The sequence below is a fragment of the Mytilus galloprovincialis genome, chromosome 3 (genome assembly GCF_965363235.1).
Source record: "Mytilus galloprovincialis chromosome 3, xbMytGall1.hap1.1, whole genome shotgun sequence".
NCBI classification, from domain to species: Eukaryota; Metazoa; Mollusca; class Bivalvia; order Mytilida; family Mytilidae; genus Mytilus; species Mytilus galloprovincialis.
In genome coordinates, this window is record NC_134840.1 from 32290222 (window position 1) to 32317150 (window position 26929).

General features: G+C 31.3%; 1 protein-coding gene across 9 annotated transcripts in view; it reads right to left on the reverse strand.

Annotated features, from left to right (window-relative positions):
• Nucleotides 1-246: 246 nt before the first annotated feature.
• Nucleotides 247-26929, reverse strand: part of LOC143067726 (uncharacterized) — a 39138-nt gene continuing 12455 nt past the window's right edge. For 3 of the 9 annotated variants that reach the window (XM_076241208.1, XM_076241212.1, XM_076241211.1), the window contains exons 2-16: nt 13624-13680; nt 13025-13153; nt 12098-12151; nt 11692-11763; nt 11198-11311; nt 10504-10599; nt 9952-10080; nt 8791-8937; nt 8405-8467; nt 7799-7890; nt 6319-6424; nt 5748-5931; nt 4862-4929; nt 2969-3090; nt 247-2142 (exon numbers count right to left, since the gene is read on the reverse strand). In XM_076241208.1, coding sequence (XP_076097323.1) covers nt 1029-2142; nt 2969-3090; nt 4862-4929; nt 5748-5931; nt 6319-6424; nt 7799-7890; nt 8405-8467; nt 8791-8937; nt 9952-10080; nt 10504-10599; nt 11198-11311; nt 11692-11763; nt 12098-12151; nt 13025-13153; nt 13624-13680 — 2547 coding nt within the window. In that variant the 3' untranslated portion in view covers nt 247-1028. Of the gene's footprint in view, nt 2143-2968; nt 3091-4861; nt 4930-5747; nt 5932-6318; nt 6425-7798; nt 7891-8404; nt 8468-8790; nt 8938-9951; nt 10081-10503; nt 10600-11197; nt 11312-11691; nt 11764-12097; nt 12152-13024; nt 13154-13623; nt 13681-16905; nt 17143-19323; nt 19472-21116; nt 21525-22596; nt 22645-23658; nt 23725-26929 lie in introns of those variants that run through there. The other 6 variants (XM_076241203.1, XM_076241204.1, XM_076241206.1 and 3 more) reach the window with 6 other exon arrangements.

The window sequence follows — 26929 nt, forward strand, 5'->3', positions numbered from 1 at the left end:
TGATAATTACATATAGAACCATGTGCGAATGGAATGGGAAAGTTACATTGGATTCTCGTATAGGAAAACTGACGTTATTTTTAATAGAATAGGATGTGATAATATAGGCAATAATACAACTAGAGACCAAATCACATAGATGTAAGCAACTATAAATCAAGAAAAAATGTGAAACAATTCAAATGGGAATACCAACGGTCCTTTTTTGACTCACCGTATCACCGTATTCATAATTAAAGAATTAAATTGTTCTATATTATAATATGTTTATTTCATTTTCAAAATTCAAATGACTTTTACTACAATCGGTAAAAAAATCTTTATCAAGCAATAAAATATAAGCTTTAGAATATGTAACAAATAGAAACTGCAAATACGTTTATAGAGGTTAAAAATATTATTATCATCAAATATACATGATCTTGCATTTAAAGAGTTTTAAGTTAGAAGGCCAACAATAAGCAAATAAAACATGACCAACTCATTAACTACATTAATGAAAGAAAGGTCTAAATATGATAAAAAAAATATGTATTCTTGGTCACACACTTTATTTACACATATATTGTTTATTCGTTTAATCTAATATTTTCTAACCGCATGAGTAAATCTTGTATCGTGTCAGAAATTGCATCTGCATTCAACGACTGCTTTAAAGTAGTTAAACATTGAGTGACGAAGAATTAAAATCAGAGATTGAACATTCTGCCATTTTAAAGTTTTAAGTTGAATTTATAGGTAATCGTGCTTTTCTTTAAAAACCACATATTTGTTTAATCATAGTTACAGTTATTTAAATAAGCCGTATAAAAAATATCAATTTTTGATAAACAGATCAACAAATACCAAAATCAAAGGGTAAAGGAATAGTGATATACATCAAATTAATAAAACATCTTCACAAAGGTCCTGTAAAAATGAACGCTTTGAATAAGCATGGTTAAATGACAGTGCATGTTACAACACACAACAGTAGCAGACTATACATAAAAGAATCGATAATTGGATAAGATAGGAAGATATTTTGTTCACGTATCTCCATTTGCTGCTGCCTTGAAAGCTTTTGAGATTTTCATTGCTTTCATTATTTTTGATTTTGCATTTGAAAATTTCTCAATAACAATGTTATTATTTGGATTTATATCTAATTTTGATGGATCCTTCACTAATCTAGCTTTGATAAAACCTTTCATAATGGCTTCACTTATTGGAACTTTTTCACGTGTTAAATTGTTAAAATAGTATCCATCTTCTCTATCTAACAAGCGTCGTGTTAACGCATCAGTAAAGGACACTTTAATTTTACGCTTTTGGTCTATAACCCCATGTACGGCATACGTTTTTGTGACGGTTTCAGCATCATGTGTAGCATCTGGTCCATCGGTGAACTCAGCCTTTACAAGACCGCTTTCTATCGCATCATGTATTGATATAGTATCACCATTGTCCATTTTGTAAGTTCCCGATTTGGTATCAATGAAGCCTCTCTTTACTGCCTCTGCAACAGTTATCTCCTCTTCAGTGCCCGGATCCAGCACTGCCTTCACTGTGTATGGTCGGTTTTCTTTTGTCGTCTTAATTGTTATAAGACCATATGACTGGTCCTGTTTTCTTAATCGTTTTCTGGATTGTGTTTGCATTATAACAAATCCTTCGTTCTGTGCATCAATCAATTTCATTACTTCTTTTGTAACAGGATCAACATACGTGCCTTCAACTTGGTCTAAAATTCCTTGTATAACTGCCTCTTGAACAGATATCAAAGTGTTTGTCCTCGTATCAACAACCGACTTAATAACCAAGATACTTGTTTCCTCTTCCACGCTTGAATAGATTTGATCAGTTGTTGTTTCCTCTCTGGTTTCGGTCATTTCTTCAGACATCTCATATGTTTCATCTTCGGGGACAGTTTGCTGTACTGATTGTTGTGTTTGAGTTACTTTTTCTTGGACAATTTCTTCAAAGCCATCATATTCGTCTCCTACTTCAATTGAAGCTCTACGTTCCAATTCACGGTCTGGGAATGGTTCACTTGGCGTTTCTGACAACGTAATACTTTGGTCCGAAATGGAATATTGGTCAAGTTGGTAATCTGTTGATGTGTAACCGGGAAGTTGAAGATCTAATGGAGTATTCCAGAATCTACAAAACAATTATTCATTCCGTTATTATAACCTTGTATCAAAGAAATCTTGTCATAACAGTTTTCAGGTTTACTACTATCCATTCTTTAAGATAAAAAAAACTGAAAACATAACTGTATAAATAACTGTTTTCATGAAAGATCAAAAGGTGTCTAGTGTTAGATGAAAGTCTTCACTATGGAAGTCTTACAATCGGTATACGGATTTTGTATACAGCTGTCAATCGAACGTCGTCTTAGTCAATCCTAGCTATTCATCTATTCCAGAATTACAGCAAATTGTACAAGCATGTACATAAACAAAGACTCTATAAGGAAATCAGGAACTGATAAATATTCAAAGACATCCGAGTTTACTCTATTTAAGTAAAGGATAATCGTGTTGATTCTACTGTCATAGAAAATAATATATACACTTTTTTTTTCAGAAATGAGTGGGTTTCAATACCATTTGTGATCCATTGTCATCATCAAACTTTTTCCTTCAGAAGAATGTGTAAGTTTTCAGTATTTAGATTCCTCAAGATGTCAAAAAAATAAATTTGAATTGTCTTGACTTCATCTGCCGAACATAGATATTGAAATACTGGTAAAGACATTGCAAGGCGTTGTTTTTGTGTTTTACTATCCCCTTTCCTTTTGTTGTTAATTTTTAATGAGCATATAAACGTGTTATAGCTTTTAATGCAACAGTACTCTATATGGACGCATCAAAAAGCCACAAAAGTATTCAATATTTAGATATGTCTGCAACAGCACTTTTACATCATAATTTAAGAAAATTAAATATGTGTTAAGATAAATACGATAGTTCTTAAAACTTACTTTACGAAATGTGCAGTAGTGATATACTTCAGTTGATCCCATTTGTCACACACTAGTAAATATTTGGGTTGTTGAAGAAGTTCTACAACCACTTTGTATGTCTCCCAATACGCCCAGAAATCCTAAAACAAAGTGAAATAAAGATATGTGACATGATCCACAAAAGATCAACTATAAAAGGTACGCGTTCAGCTAAAAGTTGCTTTTCATAAAAAAAGAAAAAAAGAGAAGAAAAACCAACGAACGATCACCTAATTTCACTGTGGTAAAACGAGCTGAAAAACATAGTTTCCTTGGCTGCTTTACTTTTCCTATTTATAGTATTTCATATTACTTCATAGTTGAACACGTGCATGAATTGTTTATCTATGAGGATTTTTCATAATAATTAAGATGTCGACATCATTTACCCAAAATATCTAAAAATCTGATAAACAAGAGTAACTTTCCTTCCTGGTTTTAGGGAAAACAAACAGATTTTTTTTCTAAATTTAGGATATGTGCAGGTGAACGCCTCAAATCTACTCTCGATTTCTAATCACACATCATGACAAAGCTATAACTTACTTTGTATCTGTTCTAATTACACGGTATGACAAAGATATAACTTACTTTGTATCTGTTCTAATTACACGATATGACAAAGATATCACTTACTTTGTATCTGTTCTAATTACACTGAATGACAAAGATATAACTTACTTTGTATCTGTTCTAATTACACGGTATGACAAAGATATCACTTACTTTGTATCTGTTCTAATTACACGGTATGACAAAGATATCACTTACTTTGTATCTGTTCTAATTACACGATATGACAAAGATATCACTTACTTTGTATCTGTTCTAATTACACTGTATGACAAAGATATAACTTACTTTATATCTGTTCTAATTACACGGTATGACAAAGCTATAACTTACTTTGTATCTGTTCTAATTACACGGTATGACAAATATATCACTTACTTTGTATCTGTTCTAATTACACGGTATGACAAAGATATAACTTACTTTGTATCTGTTCTAATTACACGGTATGACAAAGATATAACTTACTTTGTATCTGTTCTAATTACACGGTATCACAAAGATATCACTTACTTTGTATCTGTTCTCATTACACTGTATGACAAATATAACTTACTTTGTATCTGTTCTAATTACACGATATGACAAAGATATAACTTACTTTGTATCTGTTCTAATTACACGATATGACAAAGATATAACTTACTTTGTATCTGTTCTAATTACACGGTATGACAAAGATATAACTTACTTTGTATCTGTTCTAATTACACGGTATGACAAAGATATAACTTACTTTGTATCTGTTCTAATTACACGATATGACAAAGATATAACTTACTTTGTATCTGTTCTAATTACACGGTATGACAAAGATATAACTTACTTTGTATCTGTTCTAATTACACGGTATGACAAAGATATAACTTACTTTGTATCTGTTCTAATTACACGGTATGACAAAGATATCACTTACTTTGTATCTGTTCTAATTACACGGTATGACAAAGATATCACTTACTTTGTATCTGTTCTAATTACACGGTATGACAAAGATATCACTTACTTTGTATCTGTTCTAATTACACGGTATGACAAAGCTATCACTTACTTTGTATCTGTTCTAATTACACGGTATGACAAAGATATCACTTACTTTGTATCTGTTCTAATTACACGATATGACAAAGATATAACTTACTTTGTATCTGTTCTAATTACACGGTATGACAAAGATATAACTTACTTTGTATCTGTTCTAATTACACGGTATGACAAAGATATAACTTACTTTGTATCTGTTCTAATTACACGGTATGACAAAGATATAACTTACTTTGTTACAAAGATATAACTTACTTTGTATCTGTTGAGGAGATCATCCAATGATTTTACTTGAACAACAACAGTTGAAGAAACTTCTGAACCTACAACAAATGATGTAGTCAAAGATACTATGGTTTGCATAAACTTGTAGACAAATGAATGACAGATAAGCGCAATGTATCAATTACACGAAAGATTGTACACTTATTTATGATTTGTCACTTTGACAAGTCCTTCTGTCCATTCTTAATTTTTAATACATATTTCATGACAAATATTTTTATGCATACCGGTATATATCTAATATTCATGTCAGTTGCATATATATCTAATACTTATGGTAGGTTTAGCTAGCTATAAATAAAGGCAACAGTTGTATACCGGTGTTCAAAAGTCGTTAATCGATTGAAAGAAAACAAATCCTGGTCAAAAACAAAAACCGAGGGGAACACCGTAGTGAAACAAAAAAAAGCAAATACACATATAAACGAAATATTTGATAACAACTGCCATATTCCTGGCTTGGTACAGGACATTTAAAAAAACAATTGTGGTTGAACCTGGTCTTATGGCTAGTCTAATCTGCTGTTAAACAATGTTTAAAAAAATATCGCTAAAATGACAACACTACGTGATAGAAATACAGCACAAACATACGCAAGAGCATTCATACCAGAGAACTAGGTTAAACCAAGTTTTATTCGGAAAATATCTGTCCCAAGTTAGGTATACGGCAGTTATTTTTCACGTGTTCCGTTGATTGATAGTTTTTGATTTTGCCTTGGTGTTCGGTATTTTGTTATACTTTTCAATATCGAATAACAGATACAATACTAAAGAAAGTGTATATGCTTATTCATAATTTAACAATGAAATGAACAGCAAGAGATTTTGTTTCTAGCTTTAAAAATGTTCTTACTCTTGCCTTTCCCTTTAGCATCATCAGATTCTTCGAGAATCATTCTGAGTTGAGACATTCGTTCCTGGAGAAGCTTGAAGTCCCCATAACCATTCCAGTTTCTGATCAGGGTATCTTCAATGTTGTCCAATATCCCTAATAAATCTCGTTTGTCTTTCTGACCCATTGACTGCAGCGATCTTATCTGCGGATAAAAGTAGTTGATGATAGTTCTAGTTTAGTTTAAATGTCAATGTTATTTTTTAGAAATGAAAAAAAACAATATTTATAAAAACACAGTTTTGGCAAAAGGAGGAAAACTGGACTCTTTTATACAACAAGTTTATTTTACCACAACAAAGTATCATATTTAAACTGTTTCCATAACTGTCCTGCGTGATTACACCCAACTTGAGATATGTAACTTGTGATCCTAACCATCTCAAAGCACGGTAATATGATTAGCATATTACTATCATGTTTCAGATAGATAAAATCATCTCTTTGTGGTTTTCGTAAGTTATTTTTAAATGTTTTATTTTGAAACATGTTCAAGTATATCTTACTTTTTTTTAAATACTTATCCTCTTACCTCTTCCTCTGACCAGTCCCTGAACATCAACGTCATGAAGGCAATCATTTGATAGCCAAGACGTTTTATACTTCCAGTCCACAGTGCAAGTAGTTGTATTCGTAATCTAGATATCAAAGACAAAAAAATATTTAAATAAAACAGCAAGTTTAAATCAGTTTCAAGAATTGTTTGTTTAGAGAAAATGATTCTATGCTATACACTTTTCACAAATAGTTATTTTTCTAAAGTAACAAAAACTTGAAAGTATGATGATAAATTGTCTGAGATTCGACGAAAATCAGACCTTAAGTAGTTGATAGAAAATGAATTTAAAAATAAATGTCGTCTACGACTACTACCATCATCATCAATATAAAAATAAGGAGATTTCTTATGAAAGCCAATGATACAACTATCAGAATTCATATGATGTGGATGTAAGAAATTATAGGTAATTGTAAGGTTTAACAAGATACGAGAGCCCTCAATATGACAAAAGTTAAAACAAATTAAATCAAACGTGAAAACTAACAGCCTAATTTAAAGCAAATAAATTAACGAAAAACTGATGTGACATAATTATATGAATCGAAGACAATCAGTGTATAAAAGGTTCCGGACTTGGGAGTGACACATTCAGAAAATTGCAGGGTTAAGCATGTTTGTGAGCGCTGAAACTTCTACCAAAAATAGGACAGTGGTATGTCAGCATAACTCAAAGAACTAAAATATCACTTGTAAATGGTTTGTCTCAATAGATCGAAACGAAGCATAAAAATTAACTAACATAAAAACAGGAGACATAAGAGTACTCGTATTGACTGAAAGATAGTTAAAACAAAATCAGTTTGATAGTACACACCGATAGACACAATATTTAAAGATTTCACTATGGCGTTATAAGTTGATTAAGTTTATTAAAGGATAATGCATAGCAATTAAATTCTGGTCCTCAATGCGATTCAACTTCGTACTTTTTTTGGCCTTTAACATGTTTTGATTCGAGCATCACTGACGAGTCTTTTGTAGACGAAACGCGCGTCTGGCGCAATATATCAAGTTTTAATCCTGGTTTCTATGATGAGTTTATTTACAACCACTGGGTCGATGTCACTGCTGGTGGATTTATTATTCCTCGAGGGTATCACTAGCCCATTAGTCAGCCCTTCTGTGTTGACATAAATTATCATTGATATGGTCATAGTTGTAAATTAACTGTTTACAACACTTGGAATGTTTTAAAACCAAGGCTTTTCTACCATCGTACTTTATGTGGCCTTTAACATGATTAGGGCTTCACTGATATTCTTTTGTAGACGAAATGCGCGTCTGGTGCAATATATAAAATTTCAATCCTGGGATCTATGATGAGTTTATCTACATGAATCGTATTTAAGTTTTCGGGCTCTTTAAATAAAAAGAGGATTATCAAATATGAAACAATTGAATACAAATAAAGTTATTCCAACGTTATTTTTACTATTACCATTATTATTACCTGACTGCAGCATCAATTGCTCTCCCCGATGGAGAAGGAATCAGCAAAATTACTGCTGGGACCATGGCAGTCTGTTCCCTTTCGTTTTGTACCTAAAATATTCATTTCAGAATTTAGGAAAATATTAAATCATTTACCATAATTAGGTAGAGTTCTTATTAATCCTTAAAAACAAATACCAATGATCTTTTATAGATTGCCACACGTGTACAATCAAAGGGAACTAATTTGGAAGTTGTGTTCTTTAAATTCCTGACGAAATTTTGTTTGAAATAAATCCTGTTTTATCTTATGCCTATATCGAAGCAGAGTTATTTCAATTGATCGCAAATCGTTCAATGAGAATAGTTTTAAATGATATCAGTAAAAATGGATATTGACTTTTTGTAATATACGTGGTAACCTATTTTTGTTGCCATTCATTCCCTTGGTTTCTTAATGTTTTGTTTTGAATTTCCATTGTTAACAATATTCATAGTTTAATTACTAAAAGGTGATTGAAATAACAATTGAATAACAAGTAATAGTGTATATACGTAAATGTATGCAAACAATATTGTGAGTCAATAATAGTGATAGGGTATAGAATATGTTTACTTTCATTACCTTCCATTTATCTCGCTTGCTATTGTCTACTAAGGTAAGCGTCTCCCCTTCGATGAATTCAATCTATAATGTTATTAATTATAGGCAAATATTAATACTGTGATCTTATTTTATAAAAATTAAACGCTATATTGTAAGTATGTCAAAAGATGTAACAAAATGAAAATATCAAGGCTATATAATTTTTTGGCTATTTAAACATGTTTTGTTATCAAAAGTTTACTTCAAAAAATACATTGTGTAAACGCCATAATAAAAGAAACTACATTTAATTTTCACAAATTCCAGGGTATCAGAAAAGATACATTATGTATCTGTTTTATAATTTGTATCATTCCCTGGTTAACTTGTTCATTTCTTCTCTGACAGCTAATATGATTTTATACCTCAGATGTCTTGTAATCAGTTAAGGCAATCACTGGTTTAGAATGTTGTAATTTTTCTACTCTGTCTTGTACTGGAACAATGTCTTTTGCACGATCGAAAAGTCTATCAACTTTACTCTGCCACTGTAGGTATGCTAGTAAATGATCCTACAAAATTGTTAAAATCAAATGTTTTATTTCTATTATCTATAAAAACAATCAGGTTTAATCCACCATTTTCTACATAAGAAAATATCTATACTAGGAGAAGATTATGACAATTGCTATCCATTCGTTTGATGTGTTTGATGTTTTGATTTTGCCATTAGATTAGGGACTTTTCGTTTTGAATTTTTACTTGGAGTTCATGTTTGTGATTTTACTTCTTTCGTAATTTTGTTTTTGTGAAACAATGACCCAATCAAATCATCCACTTATTTTCTACAAACGGTAGTGGTTAATCCTTTCGTCCGTTTTACATTATTAAACTTTATTACGGAGGGAGAAGTCTGATCTTATTGCATATGAAGTATATCATTATAAATCGCTAAGAACAACTTATTTTTATGCATTCAATTTAAAATCAGATTATACTATACTTAACATATTTCATTCATATTAAGTTGATGACTTTAATTTGATGAATGTATTGCATACAGATTTAAAATCAATTAAATTGGACCATGACCACAGGTCAAGTGTAAAACGTTAATCCGTTTAATATTCGTGCTTATGACTGTATATGTAACAGGAAATCAAATCTCAAATTACTATCAGTAGTTTTATTTTTCTCGTTATTTCATGACACGCTTACCTCCCATTAAACCAAAATTCACAATACCGAACAGGTTCATAATAAAATTGAATTTGCATATAATAAATATTTTCACAAAAATAATGTGGGTATATTATTGTAAACGGTTATTGTTTCATTTGCGTCTTTTATGATGATCTGGTCTAACTGGAATTTAAACATGTGGGGTTAAATGCCAAAATTTTCTAAATGGAAATATCTATATTCAGTAAATGATATTTCTTTAGAGGACCAATTTATTAACGCATTTAGTAGCACACTGCAATTACATTTTAGCTATTTTATAGTTAGTAACTTTTTATCTGGAATCTTTATTTCAACGTTAGTGTGATAATGAAAATTATAAACTCTGTTTAAAAATGAAATACCTTCATTTCTTCCTGGATAAAGGCAACATCAGACGAATCACCCTTTAGTCTTGATCTATCGAAAGTTAAATGAATACGCGAAAGTGTTGTGTTCATCCAGTATTCAACTTCTTCTACTTCATGGAAGAACTAGATGAAAATAAGATTAAATATAAAATAGAAGACCTTTTTGTGAAATGAATAAGTAAAGCGTAATTAAAAAAAAGATTTAATTGTTGTTGCATAAAAGACATAAAATAAAAGATATCTATTATGATACAGTATCCGGGTAAATTTTACATTATTCTAAAAAAAAAACAATAGGTATGTTCGAGTAAAAAAAATGGAAAGTCATCAATACAATGAGGTTGTGAGCGTAAAAAAAAACAAATTGTTAAAGGGGTTTTAAAACAAACACTTAATTTAAGAAATCACCTACAAACAAACCGTCACGGTGGAATTCAAATAATGCGAGGAGAGTTGATACAAGTACATATTTAAGGACAGATGATTCTTACCTTAGAACTTTGGATTATACAGTAATTCTTTTCTAACAACTAAACAGTATTTTACCTGATGATATGCAGCAGCATTATGAAGGTGGACCTGAGAGCACTGTAGAACTGTATCTATCCATCTCCAGTTATTTCGTACGCCAGCTACACAGTTCTGTTTTAAATAAACATTGCACGTATTATGTTTTTATGATATTATCTGCACATAAAACTAAATGGATTAAATGTTAGGGTTTTATTGGGTTTGTCATATCTGTTTTGTTCAGATTAAAACTTTAATTTTAGTTTGTAGAAAAACAAAATTCTTACGTTTACTCTGAATGCTTGCTAATACAGTCAGGAGACACTATCAATGTTGACGCATCTGGTCTCGATCCTTTCGGAGGTCATGCGAGTTCTTCGGTCTTTGCTTGTAACCATGCGTCTTTCTCGATTTATAAGATTTGAACATCGGTAAGCTGCTTTTGCCTTAATCTTTACGACAAAATGAATGATACTCATATAATTAATTTTAAGTTCATCCTTTTTTCAATTACGTAACTGAAGTTATATTTAATGTGATGTGTAGGTCAACGAGATAGAAACAGACAAAAATACGTATATGACACAAACATACGAGAAAAGACACAAATAATATTCACCATTTACCTTAAGTTCGATATTATATCTATTTCACTTCTTACAAGGGCAAAAAGTAAGGAAGATTAACTACCTTTCAAAGAGTGGTATGATATAAAATATTGTGGACAAACCTGGGCAGTCCTTGCCATACTTTCATTACTCTGCAAAGGATTTGCTGTATCTCTGTTGTTATATCCTAAGTTGACAAGATGTACAGCTCGTGTGTCAAATTCACTTGCTAGAGTCTGAAAGTGTTAGGAAGCATTTTAAAAAAGTTTCTGACGATAAGATGTAAACCTGCAAGATGATTTCTACAAAACTACAAAATGGTCTGTATTATTCATAGAAATTGTCTGATAACAAATGTTCGTTTTACATTTGAAAAATAATATTATTATGATAATTTTATTATTCTGAACTGAAGGATAACATAAAAAAAGGAATGAAAATATATATATTATAAAACATTTCTAAAGTATAATAGTTATTTTCACAATCAATCTGGAAAAGTTCATGCTGCTATGATTTATGTTTGCATACTTTAGATGAGAGACAGATTACACAATTATATGCACTATATGTCTCTGTTAAGATTCAATGCATCGAATGGAATATCGAATTATACCTCAATTGGATCTTCAAGGGAAGCTACTCCAGCCATCACCTCCATACATGCTGTTCTCTTACTTGATACTGCCTAGAATAGTTTAAAATTTGGATCATTAACAAAATAATATAATATATACATTTCGCTTATAACATTGGAAAACTTTGACAAAACATAACATGTATGTCAAATCGATTTCCAACCGTTCTGAATGTATTTACTGTTACACGTTTTCTTTAGAACCAAAATTTAAATAATATTATATATTTGAAAACCATCAATTCAATAGGAGATAAGGATTGCACATTCATGGCACTAAATCGTTGTTGTTCAATTATTTTTCTCAATTGAATAGATAAAAATCATTTATTTGACTTTTCATTTTTTGATATATAATCAACAGTTGAATAACACTCAGTCTTACCTTTAAAGAATCATATGCTTCTGATAACTCTTTGGATTCATTTGGAGACAGCTTCTAAAATGATGAATAAAAACATGTTTAAAACACTCTGAATATGTACCTTCATGTTTGTTCGTTCCATATGCACGTAAATGATTGATCGGTTGTTTATTGCTTGATAAATTTTCGTGACAATTGATTCGGGATTTTTCATAATCAGAAACTATTAAAAATTAATATAATAGGCGATACAATAGGCAGGTTCTACAAGGTTGGTCGACAGGAATGACAGGCAAGAAAATTGGTTTCCAACCGGAACAATGTTTGGTACAATTTTATGTTAGATAGGGATAGAAATTTAACATTGCAATAGTCCACCTACAAACCCTTCAAAGATTTGTTGCAATGATTCTTTACCTGACAGACAGCGAAATACTCTTTCCCTATGCAAGGCTTTTGGCAATATGTTTGTTTACTGATTACTTAAAATGTTTTATAAAAACAATAGACATATATATTGTATACCAAGCTTTTATCACAAAGATAGGAATGTACTGTGGAAGTATAATCTGCTTGCAGACATTTGAAAGAATACAACGTTACATACCGATGTTAAGTTATAAACCCGAAAGAACAGGTTAAACACGAAAACAAATACCTTAAACAGATAGATGGCCAGGTGTGTTGACAAACAAGGAGCTATGGTAACATCACCAGTCACAGGTAATAGTTTAGTGGGCATATTTTTGTTGTGACGTGTAATGTTTGAGAGCATCATAACCAAAAATCTGTTAAAAAGTGTGTAATATGAATTCTGCCTGAGGAAGGTGCAAATATTGGTTTAAAAATATAGTCGAAATTTATGATTTGAATGATGGGTTTGACAGATCACCACCAGTGGTACTAGCCTAGGAGTAGTCAAATCCAAAATAAAATAAAATTTCTTACATGTTTGGCTACAACTTTAGAAATGGTTTCATTATAGTTGTTGATGTTTTGTTGTTTCAGTTTCTGAAGTCGAGCTGCTGATAATACCCCATCTTTCGACTGTCCAAAAGATGCTGACTGTAGTTCTCCCTACAAAATAGTGAAATGGAATCGTCGTTAGTCTGCTGTCTTAGTGAATAAGCTTGTATATGTACTTTCGTATCTTAACTTATGTGCAATTCAAAAATGGTAGAAATGTGTCAGTTAATAATTTCGTCAAAATTGTTGGTCCTCAGTGCTCTTCAATATCGTTCTTTATTTGGCCTTTGTTTCGAGTGTCTCTTGTAGACGATACACGCGTCTGACGTACACAATTTTAATCCTGGTATCAATTTAGTTTATTTTCGGACGCATAAAATTTACAAAGTGTTATTTTAATATTGTATATACAAATGTATACATAGCAACAGTGTAGATAAAATTTTGACTGAATAACCTTAGAAGTCCTTCTGAATGTATGTTCTGTTAAGAACGTTTTTGTATTTCTTTTATGACCCTAGAAATTAAAAACACTTTAAATTTGACGTCGTTTGATGTAAAAGAATGAATATATTTTGTACCTGTTCCTGCAACAGCCAGTCCAGACAACTGTGGAGGTCCTCCTGGGACATTTTTCTCTGTAAGACAAATATCAAAGGTGAAATCAAATGATCAAACTTTATTTCAAATTACTGCAACTGTTTTGTAAGTTTATGCAAACGGGACTAAATAGAGGTAGAGGTTATCGTCGCTGAATATTGTAAATTTGAAAACAAATTTTATGTTAAAAGGTGTATTCCAGAGTATTATCATACATGTCTTTTTTAAATTACTGATTATAAGTTAATGAAACAGAATATGCACAAAACTCGGTAATAATATTCAATGAAAAGGCATGATAACGACGCTAAAATAATATACGCATATAATTGAAACGTAAATGTAGAAAAAAAGTTCTCTATCAATTTAAAGTAATACAAAAAACAAAAAAAACGCATTTAGATAAATGATTTTTCTTGTCGAAGAACTGACCAATAAAAAAAATGTTGCTAAGCACTTTATATTTATACACTACTAGATATTTAAAATGTAATAAAAAGCGTCAGGCAAACCAACATGCTGAGTACTTAAGTTAAATTCTTAGTTGCTGTGTCATTACTTGCAACAAGACACAGACAATATGGAAAGAGTTGAAAGTAGGGAGGTTTTTCACACATTAAGAATTGGTAACATGTAACATCGCCTTGAATGATAAAGCTTCTATGACAAAAGAAAATATTCACCATAAGTCATGTTATACAGAATTAAAGATAAAAAAAAAGTTGCACACCAAAAATTTGTAGTTAGAGGGCGAATAAAAAATATGACTGTCAGGTTTAAGGTTTATCTTAACTGTGTATTGCTTCCTAAACTAAATCATACTCCATCAAAAACCAAAACCTGACCCTGAATTTGAAACTAGTTTTACCTCACCAAATTTGTTCTATGTCTTGTTGTGGGCAATCCTCCTACATGTAACATATTCTACAATTTGATGAAATTTTTACTAAAGGGTAGAAGCTTATCTTTAAAGAAGTTGGATAAAGCATAGATTCTCGTGCAACCAAATCAACCAGGTAATTAGATGAACATTACAGTCTAATGTTCCGTCTTCCTACACCTTTTCCCCAACAGAAGTTATATAAAACATCGATTGATTTCAAATATGTTGTCATATTTCAACTTACCTATACTATTAGTGTGGGCATTCCAATAAAAATGACTATTAAAGTCTGTCTATACGACTCAATTACAAAAAACTCTCTTTAAGTATTGCCGTTTTTATCTCCAAATTTGAAAAGAGCTTAATTTCAATATAATCTATGTATGTTCTCATATATAAAGATATCAAATTAACTTTTGAAATCATCAAATCATTTATAACGAATATTTGAAGTGATTTTACACAAGAATACAACATACATAGACTTTTTGTATGTAGTTTAATTTAACATGAACATTTGCTTACATGATTTGATATACTGAAATGCAATATTTGCACTTTCGATAGTAAGCTATAATTTATATGTTTAAATATTTCAAATATAAATCTTTATTTCTTTGCAGGTGTGTTCACCTTTTTATTGAAAGTAAATATAATACAGTCTACCCAGTGATTCAAGAGGATATCTATTACTTTAAAGGCGTATATCATCGATTATTAAATCCTTCAAACAAGCCGACAAAATTTATGCTGGGGATTTGTGTAGGTTTCTCTTTTGTGTTTTTTTTCAAATGTGGCTACGTATAATATATACAGGTTTGATGTAATATTTCAACGACAATCTTAAGAAAGTTAAATTGTAGGTTTTGATTCATATATGGACATTTTACTAAAATTTGCTTTACTCAGGTTCGCCATTCAGTTTTTCTTTAAATAAATGATTCAACAGTGCATTTTGAAAATACTTAAAAAAAACATATTTGAAGGATCGAATCTACTGCATGTCAAGGGCGATTAATGTGTTAAATCTATAGACAGTCAATTTGTAAGTACGATAAGGAAGCTGCAATCATATGTTGAATTTTTGTAATTGCTGTTAAAAAGGATCAAACGCTTCAGTCAAATTGATTCAACCGGAGAAAATAATGAGATTGTCTAGTGGATGAAATGATTGTTTGATTGATTGCTTTTTATCGTCCAGCGGCAAATATTGACATGCAATCAGTGCGATAAAGTGTTGATGTTATATGATGATAAGTAAGTCCTGCTTTATACTAATAGACTGACGTGGTGATTCAGATGCCTTTAACATTCTAGCTACAAATGAAAATATAAAACATGGAGACTTATCACCCGTGCCGAACTTATTATTATTATTATTCCATGCTAACCAGTGTTCGTTCACATCCTGAATGCTGCAATCATGGATGAATATGCAGCAAAAACATAAGATCTGATTTGATCTAGTAGATCATCAAAACCAGAAAATGGCATGCAACCTAGAGGCACACAACTTGGTAAAAATGAAATTAATCATTCTGTTTACTTGTAAAAGCTTGATTATAATACCTTTTGCCAAAATCAAATACTGCTTATAGGATAATACACATAATGATAGTAATTCAATATGAACCAATAATTAGATTTTTTCAAAATAAGCTCTTTTCTTCCGAACATACGATCCCCACTTTTAAACATGTATTATAAATTATTGATCCACACGTACAACTGCACGGTACATTTAATTGTTCTGGTCGTGACAATGTATAAGAAATCAAAATACTAATACATATAGTTAGAGAGAACAAAACAGAAGAGTGAAAAGGATAAACAGGTTCAGTAATGGATAAAGACTACGGAAAGTACTGACAATATTCTATACAAAGAAAAAGTTTGCAAAATGTATGCTGACAAAAGCAAGCAAACGTAATGCACTATAGAAATTGTCAAACAGCAAACATAAAGCACCACACACATAATTAGAAAATTAAAAAGATCATAACAAAAAAGCCAAGAGTAAAGCTCAACAATGCAATAAAAAGCTTCAAACCAAAGCTATGGGTAAAGCTCAACAATGCAATAAAAATCTTTAAAACAAAGCCATTGGTAAAGCTCAATAATGCAATAAAAAAAGCTTTAAAACTTTATCTATAGTTATATACATGTATCATTAAGGATCGTGCGATATTAAAATAAAAATGTGCCAGGAAAATAGGAAAATAGCTACGTATTATTAGACGAAATTAGTGAGGAATTCTATTAACGTGCACTATATCTGCGAATTGCTATGGTTATCTAGTGAATACAACTAACACTATTGATGTTAAACATAGACAAGAAAGCAGGGCCTACAACACCTAGAACCAGTTTGGGTACATACGGTCTGTACAAATCTTGATGTCATCACTATTGGATCTGGATGAACAAGTATTGCTTTTGGACGATTTCGTTTCCAGCACATGCAATAGCAAAGTAAAATCAGCATCATCAACCCTAGCACGAACAAAAGCCAGGAGAGCCAAAAAATTTCTACCATCAAACCATTTGCAGAAAACAAGGGTGGGATTTCCAAACATGTGTATTCCATGATTCTGGAATATTCTAAGATGATTTATGACTGAAACAAACAAACACTTTTATCACATTTGTTGCAAATACATGTATTAATGAGAGTGTGATTAGTAATGACATGTTAAGCAGGCAATCACTCTGGGTAGGATGTTATACATGAGAGAATAAATACAAAAATAATCATACTGGAAAATCTACGTTTTTATTAACATTGATCAATGCCTAATAAATTAATATCAATCATAATTATATGATTATTTACTTTACTATACCAGTAGTTGTGTACATGAAAGACATAGTTGTTGATGTTCATGGTCAAAAGGCCTTCTACAATGGCGTATATCGATCACTATCCTTTAGTTAAAACTCTTAGGAGAAACATTATAATGGTTCAATAATAATCTGCATATATCACACGCCCCCCCCCTTTTTCCCCCAAACGAAGTCGATAGACCAAATTCTGTACGACTTAAAGGGAAGTTTTATTATACAGTTGTTATTCATCCATTGATAAAGATGTCAAGGGATAAAAGTGTTGAATGATTTGTCTATAATATTAAATATTTATTGTAAAGGTATACCCATAGCTGTAAATAATCATATCTCGTTTAAATCTGGTTTTAGTTATTTGATACCACACCCTCAGAATAAATTTAATATATGCATGATATTTTACCAAGAAATGTCGTCCAAATCACGCTGCGTCGACAAAAATAATCAAGTTATGCATAAATTGTACTTACACGGAACTCCTTTCAAGTATTGTAGTTTCATTAATATTTAAAGTATATAATTCTATATAAAAGGTACATTTTATGTTTGAGACAATATCGGATTGCACGAACGAATATAAATCAGAAATCAAAGAGATTGCAATGTCACTATTTACTGCTACTAGAATAAAATTACTGAATTCCAACGTCCTTTTGGTAATATTTATTATTATGTCGCCCACAAAAGGTACATGTGCACACAAAAGTGATGTTTGCAAAATTTAAAAGCATTGAAGCCTACGCTGGCCTAAATGAAAAATGAATAGTTATCACCACCAGATAAGTTTCTGATATCTAATAAGCACATGGCATGAACTACGAAATAAAGATGAATTACACAAATCTATGAAATATGATATAGAAAGATAAATGCAATTTCAATAAACTATTAGTACACTACATGAAACAAAAATCAACTTGCACAACCCTTTCCGTGGTCTTTGTTTGATTAGAAAGGGGAAGTGAAGTAATCGTCAATGAGACAACAAGCACAACCCTTTCCGTGGTCTTTGGTTGATTAAAAAGGGGAAGTGAAGTAATCGTCAATGAGACAACAAGCACAACCCTTTCCGTGGTCTTTGTTTGATTAAAAAGGGGAAGTGAAGTAATCGTCAATGACACAACAAGCACAACCCTTTCCGTGGTCTTTGTTTGATTAAAAAGGGGAAGTGACGTAATCGTCAATGAGACAACAAGCACGACCCTTTCCGTGGTCTTTGTTTGATTAAAAAGGGGAAGTGGAGTAATCGTCAATGAGACAACAAGCACAACCCTTTCCGTGGTCTTTGGTTGATTAAAAAGGGGAAGTGGAGTAATCGTCAATGAGACAACAAGCACAACCCTTTCCGTGGTCTTTGTTTGATTAAAAAGGGGAAGTGAAGTAATCGTCAATGACACAACAAGCAGAACCCTTTCCGTGGTCTTTGTTTGATTAAAAAGGGGAAGTGACGTAATCGTCAATGAGACAACAACCCAACAACATCTACTGTGGATTCATTGATTTTCGTTGGTACCAATTTTCGTGGATTGAGGAAAAAAGGCTTTTCGTGGATATTTGATTTCGTGGTTTTGCCAAAGTCTGCATTCAATAACAACAAAATGCACGAAAAATTGGTATTCCACATATAATTGTGAATCCACAGAATAAGATGGAATACTAATTTCAGTATATATGTGACATGGGTATGTATGTGTGTGTTTGTAAGTGCAAACACCCGAGGTATTGATTAGAATAAGTTGTGTAAGGGAATATTATTGCGTTAGTCATGAAATAACAAACAGTAAGTTATCTAATTTCCGTACAAATATGGCGTATAAGTTACCATGAATTAAGCGTATATAAATGGAATATTATATTGTACAACTTTGTAAAATTATGTTAATGACATATACTGCTGGCTTACATTTTATATAATTAACTTCATGAATGAGGTCTACAAATATGTTTTACCTACTACTAAAAATGCGATTGATCCTCTTATAAATAGCTTATAAAAACTATAGCTTAATCTCCATTATAATAGCGTCTGCAGTGTACTAATCTTTACTCAAAGTGAACTATTACATTTAAACACAGGACATTTTATTGGCGGGTAGGTCCGTTCATTTAAATACCCTAGGTTAACCGGCTGTATGGGTTGTTGGTCATGTATGAAATTGGGTAAATTTGTCACAGTCATTACGTAAGGGGGATACATATACAACTTGTATAGAGATTTTACTCGTTGATATTTGAATGAAGGTTTTACCTCTTAATGTCTTAATACCACACATTTGGTAATTTACGAGGTAAGAATGGGTCATTCTCTATTGCAGTTGTTGATTGCATATATTAATTTCTTTATTTCTGTTGTTGACTTAACCACTTTAATAAATGCCGAATAAAAATATACATAACTTGACGATCAGGTATTGAGTGCATAGTTTATATCTGATAAAGAGTTGTTGAAATAATCGTTTTATGGTTTAAGTGCTTGAAGATTCATCGTTCCCAGAGGCAAAATGAGCGCCAATCAGTACTAAAATAGTTCTAGATGTATTTTGATAATGTTGGTCAGATTTTTTCGCCGCTTAAAACACAACTTTGGATCATCCAGGAGTTCCATGAACATAAATTTTGTTGAAAATAGAGTTGTTGGAATATTATCTAGTTATGATTGTGAGAGTCATAGCTATAAACAAGTTTTAATTCAGAAAATTAATGGGAACAATAATAAGCATAAATAAAATACCGCATACTTTTTTTGGAAAACTATGATTGACTGTGCATGTATTGTTCTCTATTATCTGGTATATTGACTCAATCAGGATTAAGATTATTTCATGTGCAATAGTCAATGCACTTGGAAACTCAATTTGATATGCTAACTTACATGTAATTGTATAAAATTAAAATTGGTTTACTTGTTTCTTTTGGTTGAATTGTCTACACTACCAATTAGAAACAAGTCTATTGTAAAAATTTCCTTTTCAATGTAACACAAACATTATTATTTTGACAAGGATGATGAATTATTATAAAGAACAATTCCTCATCGAGGTAAAATTAGACTTGTATGATATATGTAATTTACCTGCTGATTAAACACGTATGCATTGTTTGTAGGTGATAATTATGTATTCATTTTTTGTCGAAGATGTTTTGTACATTAGTTATGATTAAAAAGAGAGTCACATGTTTTAGCAATGTAAATCATACACATTCATTTTAAATACCAGACTGGAGAAAATCTTTTATTAAGTTAACCTACCAGTCCACATAAAATAGGTTCTATATAAACTGTTTGGTAGCACTGTACCGAAACTCTATTCGATTAAAAAGGTATACGTTTTGTACTTTTATCTTTTTTCCATTTGTTAAAGGGTCTTGTTAGTTATTTCATTGATAGTGCAAATATGATGGGTCAATAAGCCCTTTGATTTTTGCAGTTAAACATAAATGTCACATGTTAGGAGGAGGGTAGACCAATCACATCAAAAAGGTTTGAAATATTTACCATGGAAACCAGCATCAATATAAATTACCAGTGATTTAACTACAAACACAAAACAAGTTTACGTTTTTGTTTTTTTGTTTGTTTTTGTTTGTTTTTTTTTTTTGTTTTTTTTTTGCAAAAAGACGGTTCACCCTGAAGTGAACATGAACCCGAATGCACCCTTTAGCAAATACAAACCCCTAATTTTACATGTAAACTAACAAAAAGGCGGGTTTAATCAGTCACGTGACTATATAAAAATTAAAACTTACCCTCTGTTTATGTTGAAGCCAGTTAAGAAAACAGTTGGCATTGTCTCGGAAATAAAACCAAATGATAACTACAGTCAGCATTTTGAAGTCACTTTCAATTGGTATTTAAACCATTGCATTTATTATGTATGACGAAAATCATTGAGTCGAAGCCACTTCCTTTTTATGTCAGAATTTATTACATAATCAATAGGGGAACAAGCAGACGACAACTTGCAACACTTCAGTCCGTTACTTTACAAGGTCCTGGTTAAGTTTTCGTCATTTAAAATCTTATAACCGGATTAGAATTTTGCGTATCCAAGCATTCATTCACTGCATGACAAAATATGTTCATGAAGGTACACGAACTGTGAAGACAGCCCACTCGTTCCATCCTTGCAATCGATGTATGTGAATGGTTGAGTTGATTCCAAAGTTAAATTACAAAGTTACCTATGAAGCATATCATTGTGCTATTTTATTACGAACTATTTATATGTTATTTATTTGCCTTACTTCTTAACCTTGAACATTACTTTCAATTCATTTAAATATTCAAAACAGTATTGATTAAATTTGCTTTGTATCTTTACAAATAGCAAAAACATTGTTTTAAAGGACAGAATATATATCAATCGTGGAAATTGAATGGAATATATTTAAAAGTCGGAAAAGCATCAGCCAGAAAATCAGTAAATTCGGATATGTTTCTTGGACAAACTAAATGTTGAACTATTGCATTGATAATAATAATGAATAAAAAGACTTTTAATAAGCTTGGTATATAACCTTTGTTTTGGAACAAGAGGTTACTTGTTTATCAGGAGTAGCAATGTCCTAAATCGTTAAGATTCAAATGATACTATTTAGATCTAATCGCAAACGTTTAAATTGCAATGTTGTGTTTTTCTAAATATCTGCAACTAAAGTTCCAAACAAAATAAAATTATCATCATTTGCTTCCAATTTTACTTTGCTAGACATTTCTGAGTCTTTTTAAAAATTTTGCTGATGAAAGAGAACGTTTATAAATCTTAAAATTAAGAATGGAAATGGGGAATATGCCAAAGAGACAACAACCCGACCATAGAAAAAAAACAACAGCAGAAGGTCACCAATAGGTCTTCAATGTAGCGAGAAATTCCCGCACCCGGAGGCGTCCTTCAGCTGGCCCCTTAACAAATATATGCTAGTTCAGTGATAATGAACGCCATACTAATTTCCAAATTGTAGATTTGATTTCCGATTTTCGCCAGGGTTTCAGGTATAGAAATTGTATCAAAATTATGAGTTTCGATTAATCCAATTTGTAAAGGTTGATTTGGAGTTAAAAAATCGAGTACTTTAGTCGATTTAAAATCGCACTCATATTAAAGATGTTAGGAATGCGTCTTGAAATCAAAATACGTTTGATTCGAATTATGTTTCACACTTTACAAGCTGGTACCATAACCGCGCATCAACAAAAACACAAGCATAATTGTAAAGATTTACATACCAAACCAATTTCTTTCAAATATTTTGTGACCATTTAAACCAGTAAATATATTATAGTTGAGGTAGACTTAGTCATCTTTTAAATTTTAATGACCATAAATGTTTGTCCTGCTGGCTATGTTTTAATGCTGGTTACACTTTTATATCAGATACGCTATTTTGATGGGTATTTTACATTTTGTTACGTTTAAATCGCTTTTAGATTATAAGATTATTCTTTGTAATGGGTTCATGGAGTCATGTGAAATCGTCTGTTAATCACAATGATAGTAAAGTGATAGCTTACTTTCCTTACTGTGTTTACGATCATATGATAAATAAAATAGTCAAGTTTAATTCTGCTTTGATCTTAGTATCAAATGATAAAAAAAATTCAAATATCGAATTTTAAACTTTAAATTTTGAACTATCAAACGGTACTGAAATGGATGTGCATTAAATGTGTGTCCATATTCATTATGTATTTGGCTACCAAATATTATCTCCCCACTTGATATTGTAAAAAAGTATTATACAGGTTAAATTTTAGCAATGGGACATTGTAGATTGTGTAGATTGTGTGTATGATAAGAAGAAATCTAGCACACAAACAAACACCAGCTAGAACTATTATTCTATAAAAACCCGACGTAATGTAAACTGATAGGGTGATTTGAATAACGATAATTTGCAAATTACCTCTGTAACTACATGCATATAAATACCATCAATGGGTAGTATTTTAATGTAACATAATCGATATGGGTGAACCAGAATTAAACATTATAATAATGTTTTTATACCTCTTAGCTGATTGTTTTGACAAATCAGTATTTGTATAGTCTTATTTTATATGTTAAAAAATAACAATTAGTGAGTTAACATTTTAGGGGTTATCTCTATACTTAATAAATTTTGCATATAGGGCCGTCATAATAGATATAGCTAGACATAATCTATATAATCAAATGTGCCTTGCTTGGAGCAAAAGTACAAGTGAATATAACATCACTAAGGCATGAACTAGAACTTTTAAATGCTTTTCGCCTTGCACCAAGGCTTAGACTTGCAAGATTGGACTTACCATAAACCAAAACTGATAAACTGATCGTCCTCTCGTATGATAGGAGCACATATTATATAAATAACATGATATAGACACGCTGTTTCCTTGTCAAATAGTCAATACATCATATTTTAGATTTTTAAATTTTACCTGTTTAAAATGACAAGCCACCTTGTTATATCTTTCCAGTTCAAAAGAGTGACTTAAAGCTTCCCATGAGCAATGAAGCCTTTCCAGCAATGTCACGTGTTTTGCAAATATAATTTATGTATTTAAATTTAAATCACTTTTTTCACGTAAAACCATTTAAAATGCATTTATATACAACTTTTCTTGATCTTTTACGGATGAAATTAATACTTCCAGCAAACGTGACTGACAGTATAAAGATGTAACCACTTATTTGTGGAATAAAATGTCAACTTTGTTATATAACTTTCAAAGTGACAATGAGATAAACATTTACCTAACTGGTGAATGGTCATAATAACAGTGTCATTTAGGTCCTCCATCATGTTACATTTTCTCTAGTTTTACATACTGAATACATAATATTCTTAAATGAAAGCCCGTCACATGATTGTCTTAGTGATTATAGTTTCAGAAAATGAAAAGGCAAAACGGATTTCAAGAATGTATCATCTCCATTTTGTTTTACAGAAAAAGAAGATTGATTCTCTTAAATGCCTGTGCTACGTAGCTGATAATGTTTTTGCTAAACACACAGTTGTTCATACCATGTCCTTTAGTCCTTTAACGGGTAATCATTACACATATCATCATTCTTAAATATCAGTAGTATAATATACGATATTGATTTGTTAAAACCTTTTTTTTCAAAAAAACTTTCTACAACCAAGTTGACACAGCAAAGGCTTCATCTTACGAGTAACCACCTCGGTATAGTATCAACGGACCGCAATCTCGATAAACCAACTGATTATAAGATATTTATTATTGGTTTTTTAAAATTCATTTTGTATTTCTACCAGAATTACTGCACACCTCTCTTCCACTAGAGCTTTTAAAAAAGTTTTAAAAGTGAAAAATTCATCTGACTTTGTCGTCCTTTCCACAAGGCCTTGAGTTAGGTGAAAAATACTATTGACTTAGTTATGTGGTTTGGGACCTTGTGTTCTTTTTATAATTTTGTGCATTGGTACTTTTGTCTATATGTACATGGCAATGGATATGCAGGGAAATAAAAATACAAAAAAAAATAACTTTATATGCGTGGTTGTTACGGGTCTATGTTACTTTTACCAAACATTAATTAATTGCATTTCGTCGATTTTATCATCGTAACATTTTAGTGAATGGCTTTTTAAATACACATACTATATAAATATTCTAATCTAAAACGATTTTTTATACCACTATCTACATCCCATACAGAATCGCCCTGGATTGAATATTTAATGACTTTTTTTTATACTAATCCACTGAAATATGAAATAAGGTATCAAGCTTCATAACTATTAGATATGCTTGGGCTCAATGCTTTATGTTTTACACTTACAACAAGGAAAAGGGTAGGTTTATTTAAGATTTATATTTTCTCGTCTCATTTAGATAACATTTAGATAGCATATATCAAACGAAAACCGGTTTTGTTGAAAAGGTAAGAATCTGTGAATCTAATAAAATATAAAGTAATAAAGTAATGAATTTAACGCCTATGAGACACCAACAAACATAACATGCAATCAAACTTTAAATCTAAAGAACTATAAACACACTCCCTCATCTACAAGTAAACCGAAAAGACCTCGACAATTGAAAATAAATGGACAAACAATTCTGACATCCTTTTATAGTGGTCAGTTGTGTTAGATTAAATGAAAAGTAGATATCCATAAAATAAGATGTGAAAAACTAGTATATATGTATTAGTATCCTAGCGTACAGTATTAAGAAAACATCAATAAAGTCAAGTTCAAGAGAAGTGTAAGCCTAAAGCTATGGAAGCGCATATGGTACACCCCTTGTAAAGTTATTTTGTTGCTAATAAGTCGGAATTATTAGTTATGTTGTGTGTTATAAGCTGGAATCTAATCAACATGTGGAGTCAACTTGTCGGCATGATGAAGAAATAATTGCATTAAAATGTCGACTTACTAATATAAATGTAATGACATAGTAATAAGAAGTCGACATGATGAATTCAACTTGTTAATTGATTAAGTCGACAACTTGTTTATTTGAAGATAAGGTATAAGCACGTGACTATTTTGGAAAAACATAGGTCTATTTATTAATTGATTTCCATATTTCGTTTGTTTAATATGCTTCGGTTGTGTGAGTTATTTTGTATGAAAAGGGGGAACGGCAGTCAAATATCAGAAAAAAGTACAAAAAAATAACAATATTTCGTACATTAGGGGATATACCCCCACCATTTAGTCAGGCCGTTTATTTTCCTAAGTTCTCAAATGGATTCAGTACTATACTAAATTCGTGAGATTCCCAGGAACCCTCTCTCTTTGCCTGAGATTGCTGTTGACTCTAAAAATTTCAAGATTTCAAAAAAAGATCTTTTCTGTAGATGCTTTATCTTGATCTAAAAGATAACTCATAAACAACGATACACGGTTTATAACATAAATGGAGATTTACAAATTCATCAGGACAAACAAGTTTTATTTGCTGCAAAACAAAACTCTCAGAATTGTGCTTCGTGTCTTTTTTTGTTGGGATATACAAGTTCCCGGCCATGTCCACTCTGTGTATTATTTCTATTTGTATCTATCTGATGCGTTAAGCCTTTTTCAATTGATTTCTATAGTTCATTCTTATGTTGTAATGTTACACCACTGTCCAAGGTAAGGAGAGGGTTAGGATCCCGCTAACATGTTTAACCCCGCCACATTCTAAATGTATGTGCCTGCCAACTGTCAGGAGCCTGTTATTTAGTGGTTGTCGTTTGTTGATGTGTTAAATTTAGTCCTGGTATCTATGATGAGTTTATTTACATATCTGTTTTTCGTTCACTTTTTGTTCATTAATAAGTTCGTCAGTTTTCTCGTTTGAATTGTTTTACATTTATCATTTCGGGGTCTTTTACAGTGGACTAGCCAGTATAGGCTTTGCTCATTGTTGAAGGCCGTACGGTAACCTATAATCGTAAATTTCTGTGTCATTTGGTCTCTTATGGAGAGTTGTCTCATTGGCAATTATACCACGTCTTCTTTCTTTATACTTATATGAAAAAAAGAAGATGTGGTATGATAGCCAATAAGACATCTCTCCAAAACATACCAAATCACTGAGAAGTATGCAGCTATATGTC